General features: G+C 41.3%; 2 protein-coding genes across 3 annotated transcripts in view; both read right to left on the reverse strand.

The window, feature by feature from the left end:
• Nucleotides 1-17,094, reverse strand: part of LOC135213207 (cyclin-I-like) — a 364,491-nt gene that overhangs the window by 260,234 nt on the left and 87,163 nt on the right. The gene's annotated exons all lie outside the window — the stretch shown is intronic.
• LOC135213379 (protein FAM200B-like) overlaps nucleotides 15,851-17,094 on the reverse strand; it is a 9,707-nt gene continuing 8,463 nt past the window's right edge. The window contains exon 2 of the mRNA XM_064247356.1: nucleotides 15,851-15,871. Coding sequence (XP_064103426.1) covers nucleotides 15,851-15,871 — 21 coding nt within the window. The remainder of the gene's footprint in view (nucleotides 15,872-17,094) is intronic.

The following is a 17,094-nucleotide window of genomic DNA, read 5'->3' on the forward strand; positions in this document are numbered from 1 at the left end:
ATATATATATATATATATATATATATATATCATATATATATATATATACATATATATATATATATGTAACATCTATTATGGGAATAAAAACGTTATATAGCATATAACACTGAAAATGTCTAAAAGAAAAGGCAAAAGCTCCTGTACTACATCGTTTTTTCTTTCTCTCGAAAGATATATATATCTATATATATATATATATATATATTAGATATTAATAATACATATATAATATCTATGATATATATATATACATATATATACACTTGTTTATATTATGACATAAGTAATGGTTGCATTACTACTTTTCATTTTACTACATCGAGTACTTTATTACAGATCACATATAACAAGGATGTTGAGAGCAAAAGTTGAGAGGAGTTAGTAGCAAGATGACTTCTCATCAGGAAGTGTGGAAATCCAATCCAACCATTAGCATTAATATCTATCTCCCAGCAGGGAAAGGTAAGACCGGAAGAACCCACACAAACACATATGGGATGGAAACGAATTTTTCAGTTGCTGTCAAGCTGAATCCTCAAATCGAGCCAGGAATGACAGCGGCGGTCTGGAAGTGACAGGAATCAACAAAAAGAAGAGCGACAGTAGACCACCGTCACAGAGACAGAAGGAACTGACAGGGTGATTTGCCTGAAGGAGTGAAACTTCAGGAGCCTCGCCCACAGGCCCTTCCATCCCCTCAAATGTTAAGGACGACTGCTCCAAGCTTCCCATCGAAGTCTTCTACGACCCCGCGTAGGGGCGCTCACATATAGCCCAGACAGAAACTGCGGTCTCCTTTTATATGACCGTGAAATGAACCAAGTTCCCCCATAGGCATATGGGAGACCGGAACCTGGCACTCGCAAGGAGAGTTTTTCTATCTGTTCCGGGATGGAGCCACCTTTAGTAAGCTTCTTAAACCCAGGGGGCCTCCATGATGTACGCAGTCGACTGCAGTGGGTGGCAAAAGGGGGCTCAGGGCAAGGTGACGAGGAGCAGAAGCAGCAAAATACCTGATGTCGGAGATCCATCCTCGGTTGAATGAAATATAACTTTTCCGCCAAAGGCCAAACGCTGGGACTTGCGAGATCATTCAACGCTGAAGGGGAAAGAGAGTAAAAAGGCGTGAAAGGTGCAAAAGGAGGAAAACCTCTCTCTATGAATCAACTGTGAGGAACGGGTGAAAAGTACGACGGACGAGAGAGAATATGAACGAAGGTACAGTAAAAGGAATGAAAGGGGTTGCAGATGAGGGACGAATGGACGCTGCAATGAACCTTAAAGAATGCCTACAGTGCACCGCATGAGGCGCACAGATGCACCCCTACGGTGGATTCCAATTAGAAAACAAACAGATTGGAGGACCTCCCCAGACCAGACCAGATGATTCCTAACAGCGCTGGACGGAACCATCTAACAGAATGTACATATTATACTATGCATCAGATTTCTCTCCCGCTGTATTTGTGTATGCGCGCACGTGTGCACGACTCTTCCCGAATGTGCGCTTGTTTGTCCGTATCGCGAGCGTCACCTTGGCTTCTCTCCTTTTAGGGCGCGTTTCCAAGCACTGCGCCGATGTTGTCTGTGACCCCTTCTCCCCCCCCCCCCCCCCTCCCCCCGCCAGCTGCTTGATTCAAAACTTTCTGGGCAGGTGTGCTTACGTTTTACAGCACGTAACTGTTGTTGTTGTTGTTGTTGTTGCCGTTCATGAGCCATTTCAGTTTCGTTATTCAGGCTCTTTCTCCTCCTCCTACGTCACTTTCACTTCTAATCCTTGGCATAGTCTAAGGTTGCCATATCTGAACAACGAAAAAATTGGCAAACGCTCTTGAAGATATCCTGTCCCAAGGGACCCTGGTCCGCTAATTCTGGCACAGGGTGATGTGTGCGTAAGCATATAGTGTGTATATTATATATATATATATATATATATATAATATATAATTAATATAATATATATATATATATTATATGTACATAATAATATATATTAAATAAAAGCGAATACCACAGGAAAATGATAGGGAGAAATCCAAGCTCTTTCGTCTTTACTAAGACATTGTCAAGGATTCGTTCTTTGACACTGTTAGTAAAGACGAAAGCACTTGGATTTATGCCTTATCATTTTCCTGTGGTATTCGCTTATTTAATGAAGCCACATGCATCTACTGTGATTTTTAAGCATATATATATATATATATAGTATATATATATATATATATATATATATATATATATATATATATATATATATATATATATATATATATATATATATATATATATATATATATATATATATGTGTGTGTGTGTGTGTGTGTGTGTGTGTGTGTGTGTGTGTAATCATAAAATTGAAACCTATAGAACACTAGAAGAGACGCAAAAGATACTAAATTTTTTTTTGTTTTATATAGAAAATACAATACACTCACACATCCGGGTTATATATGGGAGAAAGTGTAGTACAATGATGTCAAAAACATCGACAGAGAGAGAGAGAGAGAGAGAGAGAGAGAGAGAGAGAGAGAGAGAGAGAGAGAGAATATTCGTAGACGTTCTTGCAAAACCTCTTAAACCCCACTGTCTGATCAAGCCTCGTATGAACGATTTCATAATATTCGCCAGATGGCGATTGAGAAGAAAACACGATTCTGGTGACGAGAGGAGAGAGCCTCCTCGTCATTGGAATACACCAGACGCAATAATCTCCAATCTCTGCGAAGCAGCTAGTGGACTCACCACTGCCAACCGGATTACTCCGATCGCATCGAAGGCCACAGGGGCGCTAAGTGCTTTCCTTGTAGAGCATCACAACGAAAGCATCACCACACGAGGCCTGAGGGTAAAGTCCATCACCGTCAGTGACGTCACACACACACACACACACACACACACACACGTCAACCACTTAACCTTCATGAGCCCACTGCGTAGTATGAGTCTAGCTCTAGTGACACACTTTCACCATTGTCCCGGTAGGCTCACCTATCGATGGACGCCCCCCCCCCCCCCCCCCCCCCCCCCCACCCCCCCCCCCCCTCCCTCACCTCTCTCTCCTCCGGTAGGCTCACCCATCGATGGACCCTACCCCCGCCCTCCCCCTCCCTACCCCCTCTCTCGCAACTGAAGCCTATTACTTCTGCTGCTCTGGTGAGGAGGATCTATAAAAAGTAATTAAAGTCAGCTGGACTCTTTGGTCATCTCGACTTTTTTTCACGCGCAGTTTAAAGAGGAGAGTTTTATTTACCTTGCGAGAAGATTCTCTCTCTCTCTCTCTTCTCTCTCCGAAATTGCACTATTTAAAGACACTTTACTTATCAAATTTATGCAGAAGTGTTACTGCATTCTTAGTCATTCCTACTAAAATTAGCCTTTGTGCTTTGTGCTTAATATATTGCTACTTTTTGAGCACCTTGCGGTAACATTTGTTGTGATGATTTTGTACATAATTGTAGTACTTGAATGTCATGACATTTCATTTGTGTTCACATATGATCATAAATTTGCCAAATGTTAGCGCTATTGACTAATTGTATATAATATTGTATATACAGATATTGTCATTTTTATAATAAAAGAAAACCGATTAGCATCTTAGCAAAAATTCCTCTCTCTCCTTGAGCGCCCGCAGCATATTTTACAAGGGGGGGGGGGGTGGGGAGGGAAATTTTATATATATATATATATATATATATATATATATATATATATATATATATATATACTATATATATAGCGTCTCTGTTGGCTGATTGGATAGCGTCACTGACTGTCCTGATTTCGTCCCCGTCCACTTGGACGGTGGTTCGATCCCATGGGGGGACGAAATTATATCAACTAAAAAATTCCCTTCGGTACATATATGAAAATATATCATTTGGGAGGTAAAGTGAATTTAGATATTAAAGGACATTTGTAGCTTGAATTGATATATATATAATATATATTATATATATATATATATATATAGATATATAAATATATATTACATATCTACTATATATATATATATATATATATATATATATATATATATATACAGTGGAATTGTGATACCAATAATTTAAGTGGAGGAAGATGCAATAAATAAAAATACAGAACGTTACACTGACCTTTTTTTATCAATAGTTCCATCCATAGAGAACTGTTCAACTGAAATCAAACATTTCTTGAAAGAATAGCGCAGTTATATACTGCATCCAAATCTTATACAATATAAAAAGGATACCTCCAATTTACTTCAACTGAAAGAATGTAGTGTAGGATGGAAGAAAAACCAAGTGATGTCGTTAAATGTAATATAGTGTTTTCAAGATAATCACTGTTCATTGGAAAAGGAACTGTAACCTGTGGTCACAGGATTTCAGGCGGGGTGGGGGTTGGGGGGGGGGGTGGTGGGACTGGTGGGCATGTGTCGCCCCTCAACCCCCCTTGCTCCTACGTACGTGCGGGCGGCCCATCTCACACTCTACGTCTTCAGGGCCTGTTGAGAAGCGCAATTTTTGTGAGTCACAATCCCTGAGGTAGCTTTCCCTCGCTTCACCTGGTCTTATTGCACCTTCATCTTCGAAAAACACGAAGGAAATTTGCGTGTTCTGACGAGTTCAAAAGACATCCCCCCTCTTTTGAGGAGGGAGATGCATGATGAAAACTATTTGCTGCAAGGCGAGGGAGACCAACAAATCTATATTATTATTTATCATCATTATTATTGTTTCAGAAGATGAAACCTCTTCACACGGAACAACCCCACCAAAGGAGCCACTGACTTGACATTCAAGCTTCCTAAAGATGTTGGTTTCAACCTCCCACTGCTGAAGACCTCCCCACACTGCAGCAGTAACTGATCATGATACAGAGCCAGTGATTTTTCATGGCCCTGGGAAAGACGCGAACCCGCGACATCTGAGTGTTATACCACAACACTAACCACAACTACCAGCGGACCAGCTATTGGTGAGTGTTTAAATAATGGGATCTTAATGATTCCTTATAGTCGCCTTTTGTCTTTTATATCGAAGTGGATGCTAGAGAAAGCAATAGGGTCGCGTTGGCCTCCTTCATCACGTCCTAAGTATTTCTGTGTGGGACGATCATCACTAGATAAGTAATGGTACAGAAAGGCAGACATTCTTTTTTTTTTTAAAGATGAAATCACAATGAAAGATTCCCCGTAGGAGTTGAGTACCGTCAGTGCACCTCACGGGGTGCACTGTACACAGGACTAAAGGTCTTTGCAGTCCCCTTTCGGCCACTAGCTGCAACCCCTGTCATTCCTTTTACTGCACCTCCTTTCATATTTTCTCTTTTCCATCTTGCTATCCATTTCCTCCTAACTCATATTTCATGATGCAATTGCTTGGAGGTTTTCCTCCTGTTACACTTTCCAAACCTTCTTGCCTACTCTCAATTTCCTTTCCAGCGCTGAATGACTTCGTAGGTCCCAGTGCTTGGCCTTTGGCCTAAACTCTATCCTATTCTCCACAATTAAAGATGAGTGGGTCTGAGAGAGGGGCCCGTGGGAATTGGAGGTGGGGGGAGGAGTAATCATTGTTAATGGAACTTCATTACCAAAACTGACTTTGTCTTTCCTCACAAGACTCAATTGCATTCCTGCAGACTGATAGATTCCCAGGGACATCAGAATCCGACTGAAAATAAGACAACTAATAAGGTTTCCCTGTCATCAAATATGTCTCAAAGATTGTACAGAACTTAGTTATGCACTGCCACGTGGATTCTTTTCTTCTGAAGATTTCCTCAACAATGGAACACTTTCTTTGCTTTGGAAGCCCCGGCATAACATATTACGGCTTTAGACCCAAACGAACTGACGCATCAGAAATGAGCGCCGTTACTGTAAAAGATACGTCTGGTTATTTTAAACATTGCTTTGAGTCCCGTAGAGGAGTAGTGCCGTCAGTGCACCTCACGCGGTGCACTGTAGGAATTACTTGAAGCTCTTTTCAGCTTTTACCGTATCTCCAGTTCATATTCTCTCTCTTCCAACTAATTTGCCACCCTCCTGACAACGGATTTACGGTACAACTGCTTTGAGGTTTTCCTGCTGTTACATTTCTCAAACTTTCTACTCAGTTCCCCTTCCACGCTGAATGACCTCATAGGTCCCAGCGTTAAAGGCCTAAACTCTGTAGTATTCCATTCCTCCACGTTTTAAAGCAAAGTGTTGCGGACGTTGCCGATATCTGTTGCTACCCTCAGGACACTTAGTACTGAACAACTTTGCACGACGAGATGACGATAGAATAGTATACAGTGACACGAGGGGGAGGAGGGAGGGTGACTTCGATCAGGTCCTATCTATCTATGCCCCTGAATTGGATGATGACGTCGCCTGCGACCTCATGATATCGTTCACGTGCAGAGGGATTTAACAGCACATGATTTTGTCTGGTAGTAAGTGTTCGTGTTTTAGACTGAATGTTTCTCATTTCACATTGAAAATAGAACCTGTCGAGGTATTTTATGCATAGTACATGAATGAATGGCACACGATTTTGTATCATATACGTTTGCGTGTGTTTAGCTCTAGTGCAGTGGTTTTCAAACAGTAGGCCATGGCCCACTGGCTAATTATCAGGTGGGCCACGGACAAAAAAATTGTGGAATTTAAAGTTAAAAAATATATAAAAATAAAAATAAAAGTAGATTTTCTTTTATCCGGACATATAATTATAAATAAACAGTATATACTATATCAATATGGAAATAAATACACATTCATTTTCTTATTCTATCCAAATAATTGTTCACTAGTTAATTTTTAGATCATAAATATGGTCATGAAAAGATTATGAGCATATTTGTATATTGAATTTATGAAAATCTCTATTTTGAATTTATGGTAATAACAGGTAATAAAATTCCAGTTCCAGGAACTATATGTATGTTGTATTCTGACTTATCAATTTCTATTCTAAATCTGAAGTAGTGGGCCATTGGTATTTGGAGATATCAAAAGTAGGCCATGACCTCAAAAAGCTTGAAGACAACTGCTAGTGTTTCTCAATTCTGGGTGAAATATAGCTGCTATAGTAGATTCACATCAACCGTGTATCTCATGTCTAGGCCAGTCCCTTACGACACTCCTGATTGGGTGATGATAAGCCAATCACAGGGCTGGAAACTCTTAGTCTCTCGAGAGAGTTCACATAGGCAGGATGTATGTTCCACCTCTCCTGAAAGATGAATCCCTCAGGGGAGGTGGAACATAGAACCTACCCATGTGTTTGTTTGTTTTTTATTTGTTTGTTTGTTTGTATGGTGCTTTTACGTTGCATGGAACCAGTGGTTATTCAGCAACGGGACCAACGGCTTTACGTGACTTCCGAACCACGTCGAGAGTGAACTTCTATCACCAGAAATACACATCTCTCACTCATCAATGGAATGGCCGAGAATCGAACCCGCGACCACCGAGGTGGGACGCTAATACCATACCAACCACTAAGACTAAGAGTTTCCAGCCCTACGATATCAACAGCCAATCAGGAGCGTCGTAAGGGACTGGCCTAGACATCAAATGCACGGTTGATGTGAATCTAGTATAGGCCTATCAAGCCTCTTTGGTTTTTAGGCTCCGTTCCATTTATTTTAAAAGATGCTCGTATCTACAACGATGGGGGACACACTCACGAACACCCACACCCCGGGATATACTTCTTGTGCAGTGGAACGTAGAATTTAGGCCGAAGGTCGCGCGCTGAGACTATGAGGTCATTCAGCGCTGGAAAGGGAAATTGACAGTCAAAAGGTCTGAAGGACGTCACAGGAGGCAAACCTCAAAGCAATTGCTAGGAAAGGGTGGAAAGTCAAACGGGAGAAAGAGGATATGAACGGAGGTACAGCAAAAGGAATGAAGAGGGTTGCAGGTAGGGACCGAATGGACGCTGCAAAGACCGTTAAGTAATGCCTACTGAGCACTGCGGGGGTCTATATAGTTGAAGCACGAAATCTCCCAACAAAATATCCCATGACTTTGAGGCAGCGTTCTTCTGAATTTTGGTCTCTGTGCGTAACTCTTTCGTGCCTCTGAAGACCTCACGTGAAGAACACTCGCAACTCAATATGATGCCGAATATTCAAGTATCACGCCAACCCATTTTCCCCTCTCATTTTATAGATGGCTGATAAGGCTCTGTCTACATATACAGTACGCTGATGCAATGGTAGCACATTGGGCAAGATTGTTTCAAGATTGGGTGTAATACTCGTTTTTAAATTTGAATGAGAGGTTACTGTTGCTTTCAATCACACACACACACACACACACACACACACGCACACACACAATATATATATATATATATATATATATATATATATATATATATATATATATATATATATATATATATAATATATATATATATATATATATATATATATATATGATATATATATGTATATATATCAGATGTAAACCGTAAGTGTGCCTTTTGTATCACACTCACGAAAGTATGGAACGTGATGAATATATAAATGATGCCAAAATCCGAGTAAGGAAAGTTGGAAACAAAAGGACTACTACTGCTGCTGCGAGGCCTTTCGACATCTAGTGTTTTTACTGAGCAGACCGATATAAAAATATGATAGTAAGTTTGTCAAGGAAAGCTCGTATTAATGACAGATCTCTTCTGTAAACTTATTTTCATATCTATATCAAGTAAAGGACGGGAAGTCGAAAGGCCCACTCGATTATTACACCCTCTCATTGATCAACTGCAGAATTCATAACGAAGTTGAACCCCTTTGAGGGTAGTGCCGTCAGTGTACATCACGTGGTACACTGTAAGCATGACTTGAGGTTCTTTGCCGAGTCCCTTCAGCTCCTAGCAGCAACCCCTCTCGTTCCTTTTACTGTAACCTCCGTTTATATTCTCTTTCTTCCATCATACTTTCCTCAACCCTCTCCTCACAATTGTTTCATAGCGCAACTGCTTTGAACTTTTCCTCCTGTTACGTCTCTGAAACCTTTTGACTTTCAATTTCCGTTTCAGCGCTGAATGACCTCATAGGCCCCAGCGCTTTGCCTTTGGTCTAAATTCTATATTCTATTCTACAGAAGCCAAGAGAGAGAGAGATGAGAAAAAGCTCCACCAGAGGTGGAACACTGAACACCAGCAACCAGCAGCACACAGGGAGGACACCACCAACCTCTACTCTGAAGGCTGATTCACATCAACCGTGCATCTGATGTCTAGGCCAGTCCCTTACGACGCTCCTGATTGGCTGTTGATATGTCAATCACAGGGCTGGAGACTGAGAGTTTCCAACCCTGTGACTGGCTTATCAACAGCCAATCAGGAGCGTTGTAAGGGACTGGCGAGACATCAGATGCACGGTTGATGTGAATCTACTATAGTACCCTACAATGAGAATGAGAGAACTCACTGAGAGTCATATCTTACATCTACATGACCCCTTCCGAAGGAGCAACTTCGCCTACCTGGAAAAATGCTGTGGAGAGGAAGATAGATTTGAGGTCAGAAGGCAAGCGCTGGGACCTATGAGGTCATTCAGCGCTGAAAGGGAAATTGATAGTCAGTAAAAAGGTTTGAAAGGTGTAACAGGAGGAAAACCTCACAGTTGCACTGTGAAACAACTGACAGGGAGGGTGGAAAGTCAGATGGAAGGAAGAGAATATGAACGGAGGTACAGTAAAAGGAATGAAAGGAGTTTCAGCTAGGGGCGATATATGGGACTCTGCAAAGAACAAAGTAATGCCTACAGTGCACCCATATTCTAAGGTGACGCCAAACTCCTTGAATGGGATTCATTTATCCAGGATGTTTAAGGGCAGGTGACGTTATATGAGACAACCATTCAGAAAAATCAACAGTCAAGGGCTGGCATTTGCACATGAAGACCATGTCCTCATGGTCACTATCACTTCCAGTATTATTAGTAGTATTATCATATTAGTCAGGTAGATGAACCCTATTCATATGGAACAAGCCCACCAAAGGGACCACTGACTTGAAATTCAAGCTTCCAAAAGAACATGGCGCTCACCAGTAGGAAAAGGGGCAAAGGGAAACAGAAGAAGAAGTCTCTTACTGAAAAAGAAAAACAATACACAAATAAAAAAACGTATTAAAATGCAAGGAAGACTTCCTCCCTTGAAATTCTTGAGTTCCGACTGCACTGTGATAATCATCATGATTTGTGGCATTTACAGATCAGAAGCCCCAGTGTACAATAATCAACCTGAGTCGTACAATATTAGATGGCGTAGAAGACCCCTTGGCAATCATAAAGTGGTTGTTTTTGAGACGGACACGCTCCATGACATCGCCACATATCTTGGAATAGTTAGAAAACGGAAACGGGGCCAAAGGCCAACCGCTGGAGCCTATGAGGTCGTTCAGCGCTGAAACGGAAACTGGCAGTAAAAAAGGTTTGAAAGTTACAAGAGAAGGAAAACCTCCGGGCTGCACTACGAAACAATTGTTAAGAGAGGTAGAGAGTAAGATGGAGGAAAGACTATGAACGAAGGTATAGTAAGAGAATTGAAAGGGGATGCAGGTAGGTGCCGAAGGGACGCTGCAAAGAATCTTAAGTCATGCCTACAGTGCGAGGCGCACTCAGTGTGGGCATATCAGAATGAAATAAATAAATGCTTTTTATTTCAACACTTAAATCCGCAACACTGGGAAACAGATTTGGATGAGTAGTGGAACCAAACTGTACAGATCCCCATGGGGCTGGGGAAAGTGTCGACAGTGCTCGTCACTTGGTTCACTGTAGGCATCATTAAGTGCGTGCAGCGTCGCTTCAGCGCCTAGCTGCACCCACATTTTAGCCTTTCACTTTACCTCCTTTCCCGCTTCATTTATTCAATCTTGCTGTCCAACCTCTCTAACTGGGTTTTATCCCAGTTCCACTTTTAGACGTTTGAGAATCACTTTTTTTTTTTTTTACTCGCTTATCTGATCTATTTCACTGTCTTGCGAGAGCTCAATGGGCGAAAGTGGCCCAGTGCTCGGCATGACAGCTTATGTTTCATAAATTAATCGGTCAAACTATACTGATAATACTCTGGCGAATAAGTCTCATCTGAGACCTGTATCTACTATTTTGGGGACTTTCTAAATGAGATCTTCCCAGTAGTTTTGCTATGCACGTGAAGGTATTTGGTAAAAGTCAGTCATTAAAAACAATAGTATTGAATATGAAATATAACACATTTTGTGGATTTCTACTTAAAATTGCGTGGAGGTGGTTCCCATCCTGGACGCTGTCAACATTCCCAGGAAGCACAAAGCGCAGCCTGTAGCCTGTCAATATGTCGTCATGTTATTGACAGTCACTGACGTCACCCATGTTGACTTCGTATTTTGCCTTTCTTCGAAGATTGGCGATAAGCCCCAAATTTTTTTAGTTTTCTGTAAAAGAAAACTATTGTGGCGGCTTTGCGCTTTGTCTGTTCGCACGCTTTCTGTCCACCCTCAGATCTAAAAAAAACTACCGAGGCTAGAGGGCTGCAAATTGGTCTGTTAATCATCCACCCTCCAGTCAACAAACATACCAGATTACAGCCCTCTAGCCACAGTAGTCTGTAATTTATTATATTTATGGTTAAAGTTATCCACGAACGTACATCTGGCAACACTATAAGACAGGCCACCACTGGGCCGTGTCTGAAAGCCTCATGGGCCACGGCTCATACAGAAAACTCGATTGCTTTCATTTGGGCCATTGACTTGAAATTCAAGCTTCCAAAGAACACGTTGGTTTCAAGCTCCCACCGCAGACCCTACACCGCGGCGGTAACCGATCATGATACAGAGCCTGTGATTTTCCATTGGCCCGGGGGAGGCGCGAACTTATGATATCTGAGTGGCATGCAAGACACTAGCCACTCTACGAGCGACCAGTATATAAAGTAAATAAACAATGATCATGGGAAAACTTGCCCCCATCGAGGAAGATAATGAAATGTTCCAGATTTCCAGATTGCACAAAGCCTCTAGAAATGTTCCAAGGTCAGCTGACGAAGAATGAAGCGGGTTGGAAGTACACAGAATTCTGAGAGAGAGAGAGAGAGAGAGAGAGAGAGAGAGAGAGATAACAGTTCTTTATTGGCTCATAATGTATTTTGATAATCATTCTGATCTTTTTCCTTTGTATATACCTACAGTGGCGCAACGAGGAGACTGTATCATACATGTGTGAGTCTATATTGATAATATAATGCTTCACTGTATTGTATGAATTTAGGACTCTATATATCTCATGGCGAAGCGACAGATCCTGTTGCTGGGAATTTCTGGGACGACCCTGTGGAGCAGATCAGGCGTTACGCCCAGTGAGCATGGTTGATGAGTCATCGGAATGTCACGATATTTTACGGTACTTCCCTGGGGGCTCGACTCCGTGGATGTTGAATACCGGAAAGACGTCTAGTTAGGAGAAGGTATCTCGGCAACACCGCAGGGAGGTAGAATAGAATAGCATATAGAATTTAGGCCAAGAGCTGAGACCTATGAGGTCATTCAGCGCTGAAAGCTGAAAGGAAAATTGACGGAGAAAAGGTTTGAAAGGTGTCACAAGAGGAAAACCTCAAAGCAGAACGTGAAAGGAGGTACAATAAAAGGAATGAAAGGGGTTGCAGCTTGAGGCCGAAGGGACGCTGCAAAACACCTTCAGTAATGCCTACAGCTGCAGGGAGGTAGGTATACATAGTTCCTTCAGGGTGCACTGTAGGTGTACCTACTAATGGGTGTTTGCAGCGACCCTCCAGCAACCGCCTCCCCCCCTACAGTACAGCCTGTTCAGACTTTTACTAACCTCAATTCCCAATCCTTTTTCACAGCCTGACCAACGTCCACTCTCCGTATCATTTGTTGTGCAACTCCGGTTTCTTCCCCCCACCCCCCCCCCTTTTTTTTTTTCTTTCTCTCCAGTTCCCCCTTTAGGTCGTTGTATTTCATCTCCTTTATTTCCTGGATCCCTTACTCTCGCTTTCCAACCCCTCCAACTCTGCCTTTTCTTGAGCGCTGAGTAGCCGAGGAGTCGCAGTCCTCGGCTTCACAGACAAAAGCTCATCAGGACCATATAATGAGTACTACCTCAGGAATCTTCCAGACGGGCGACATGCTCTAGAAGCATCTACCTATACATCACCGAAACTGAAAACAAAACACAATTAGGTCCAAGGTGATACAAGTGAACGAACGTAGTCATAAGAAAGTTTTATTATTATTTACTGGAAGGAGACCCTCTTTCAAACAAGTATTACTGAAAGTTGAATGCAGTTGATGGAGCAATATCTTTCAATATTATTATTATTGTTATTACTACTAATATTATTCTTATCATTATTATCATCCAGACCAAGCCCACCAAAGGGGCCTTTGACTTGAAATTCAAACTTCGAAAGAATATTAAGGTGTTCATTAGGAAGAAGAGCAGGCAAAGGGAAATACATACAGAGGGGATCTCACTTGATAAAGTAATATAATTAATAAATAGATAAGAATGTATAGCAATGCAGGGAGAATAGAATTACGGTATAGCGATGCATTGCACCTTCGTCACTTAAACTTCTGAAGTTCCAATTGCACGACATCCTGCTGGGGGGGGGGGGGGGGGGGCTGGCTGCTCTTCTACAGGTCAATCCAATATAGTATATGATATGAACACTGGATCAGACGACCTCATTCTAAACAAAGCACTCATAACTTTCATGGTTTCTTTGACAAAGGTCCTCCTCCTCCTCCTCCACAGCAGGGAAACGGAAGGGCAGAGTAATGGAATCCCATTATGAGGCCATCGGGAGATTATCAAGAACTCGGCAAATGCCGTCGTCTGTATGCGATTAAAGAACCCTTTCAGTGGTGAGGCTTCGTTTCACTATCGCTACCGTGTTTCGTTAGGCATCGCTTTTTAGCTCTCTCCTCCTCCTCGCTGTTCGTTTTATATCGAACTATTTTGTACTACGTTCGTTTTCCTTTCTTCAGAGAAGTCTTCCACCCAACAGCTTCCTTCATTCCTTCCACCTCCTCGGCGCGAAGGAAAAACTTCTAACGGGTTCTCATTGCAATCGCAAAGCTTTCTCATCTGAGAACCGTCACTGCTCTATTCAAGATGATTTTTCCGAACAATCAGAATCCTTCATATCTGTAGTTGGAATGATTAATGATTACATAAATAGTATATTGGTTTTGAACACTTATCAAAAGTTAGCAAAGGGGCATATAGCTTTCTTGTCCTTTTTGTCACCTCATTGGGAAACTGAATCAAAGGCGCCCTTAGCAGCCATTCCTTTTGTGGACTAACTATTTAGAGAGGCATTGACGAGCAAAAGTAGTCCCACCTCCAAATTCAGTTGTAGAAATGGGTTTCTTTGAACTATTATGGTCTTGTCTCTAGATAACCAGAAGAAATACCTTTCAAGAACAGAAAAAAGCAGTACATGTATTAGAGGGATTTGTTTTATACAAGGTCTATTTATTTAAAGATTCAACAGTCCGAGTGTGATCATAATTTTGTTAGTCAATATCTTTTAAGCTGAAATGTGAGCTAAGGGTTCTTCAGCATGCAACAGCAACTCGGTGCCACCTAAAGGGCCAAGGTCAGTTAGAGAGGCTTTATCACTCTTACGATGACGATGAAAAAATACGGGAAAATGACACCGTCTCTGAATTAAAGTACAAATACAAAGTCACTTTTTGGGTTTCGTTTGATGTAAATAAATCACAAACAGTTCTGAGCCACGCTAGGCTCCTCTGCAGGTGAAATTAAATCAAGAAATGTAGTTAAGCCGTCAGTGAGAAAATAGACAACAGTGAAAATTATGCCCTACACCAAAATCACGCCAAACCAGCCAATTAATCTTTGACTGATATTGGTAAGATGTTGTATGGTGCTTTGACGTTGGTTATTCAGCAACGGGACCAACGGCTTGACGTGACTTCCGAACCACGTCGAGAGTAAACTTCTATCTGACGCCTCATTGAAATGCCCGAGAATCGAACTCTCGCTACCGACATGGGAGGCCAAGACCATACCGACCACGCCACTGAGGCGCTAATATTGGTAAGGTTATCTGCTTTCAAAACATCAGATGTTTTGAAACTGTCAAGTTTATAACGACCATCATTCACGTTCATAGTCGGGGTCACTTTAATGACAACACATTCTGCCATTTGACATTTCTCGGGCGAAATGTCTCTCTCAACATTTCATGCTGATTCCAGTTTATGATTTACCAGATGATTTCCCGTTCATCAGAGGGCTATTGTCGGACATTTCTAATTGACCTCTCGTGTCGATCAGAAGAACTAGCCTCATCAAAGCTGTTGAAAGAGGAAACGGCCAGTTCGTGACGTTCTATTCGTTTTTCCTTCTCTTTCTTATCTCCCCAACTTCCTCACCCGTTTCCTTAGACGTAGTACATTAACCTGAAGAGGAGCCGAGTGTGACTCCCGACTGTTATAACTCCTCTAGATTAAAGGTTGGCTTAACATCGGAGTTGTCTTTGCATGATTCAGAAAAGTTGCCCTGCATAAGGAAGTGGATGGGAGAAGGAGATCCTATTCGCTGTTTGCTCTCAGTAAGATATGAAAATGTTCAGTCATCATGAGCCGTGTTTGTCCCCAAAAGGGCCGATAAAATTGAAAATAAATTGTGATATAAAATGTGAAAACCTAATTCAACTACACAGACAACAATCTATGAGACCTCCTATCCAGGATGCAGTAGTCCACTTTCATTTCCTAGACATTTTCCTTGGCACCCCCGAAATCTGCCTTGGCCCCGAGTTGGGAATGGTGCTTAGAGGTCAAACAGATGGATAAACGGCAAGCTTAAATGAATTTAAGATTCTTCTAAGCTCACCTAAAAAGAAGAAGAAAACAAATAAAATGGGTCCTTGAAGCACAACGCCGCCAGCAGCCACGTCTTATTGGAAGTTTGACTTCACTCTGCATGTCGTCGACAGAATTCTCAAACCGATCTTCTATAGAGACAGAAAACCAGCCATTTAGCCACTCAGAGCCAAGCAGCTATCTATCTGTTTGTCATCTTCCAGACAAACGAGTCGTTCATTATATCTGAAAAATCATGAAGTCAGTTCTCAGTGGAGTTCCGGAATTATCGTCGTTCGTTAACTATTTTTACCAACTTATTGAGTCTGTGTACTTCAGAAGTTGAGGTTTGTCTACCAAGTTGTACTGGATTTGTCTGGTGAGTCAATCAATCTCTTCCTTTGAAGACGATAGTAGTTATTTTGACAATTCTCAACAACCCCGTTTTCGAAATGAACAGAATGGAATAAAATACAGAATTTAGATCAAAGGCCAAGCGCTGGGAACTATATGTCATTCAGCTCTAAAAGGGAAATTGATAAAAAAGGTTAGAAAGGTGTAACAGGAGGAAAACCTCAAAGCAGTTGCACTACTATGAGATTCAGGGCTTCTGTAACACGGTTTTTTGGCAATAACTTTTTATATATGCATTTCATAGATATAACGCTTATTCAGAATACACATTATATCTACACATAAATTTTGACTGTATTCTGCATTACGTAGGTTAAATAAATTTGGTACTTATAATGTAAAAGTGACTTTTTTTGAAGACGGGCCAACTTACTCAGAGATAAGGTTTCGAACGCACTCGTTACGTAACTTATGACAGCATTTCTTCCCTCTTTCTCGATGGATGATTGGCTATACGTAACGAAGGCTATACCTCTGGCAACAATGACAAAAATTTAAATACAAGCAAAGCAGTACACCTTTATGAACTCTGAATCCTCTCCACTGATAATTGTCATAATGAACAAACCAACAAAATATGTTAATAAATACAAAAACACTTCGATTATTAGTCTAACTCCCAAAATATGTGTCCTAAGAAATTATAATCTACTTTATAGGTCACAATCAGATTAACAAGATGTAGGGAATAGTTGGTAATTTTCAAAGACATAGTAGACAAGCTTGATTTGATAACTGCTGTATCCAATGTCAAGCAATTTTTTATTTTTTTTATCGGCTATCTACCTATTTACAAAAAAAAAAAAAAAAAAAAAAAAAAATAGCCGGTACCGTATTTTG

This window comes from Macrobrachium nipponense, chromosome 42, assembly GCF_015104395.2.
Source record: "Macrobrachium nipponense isolate FS-2020 chromosome 42, ASM1510439v2, whole genome shotgun sequence".
NCBI lineage: Eukaryota > Metazoa > Arthropoda > Malacostraca > Decapoda > Palaemonidae > Macrobrachium > Macrobrachium nipponense.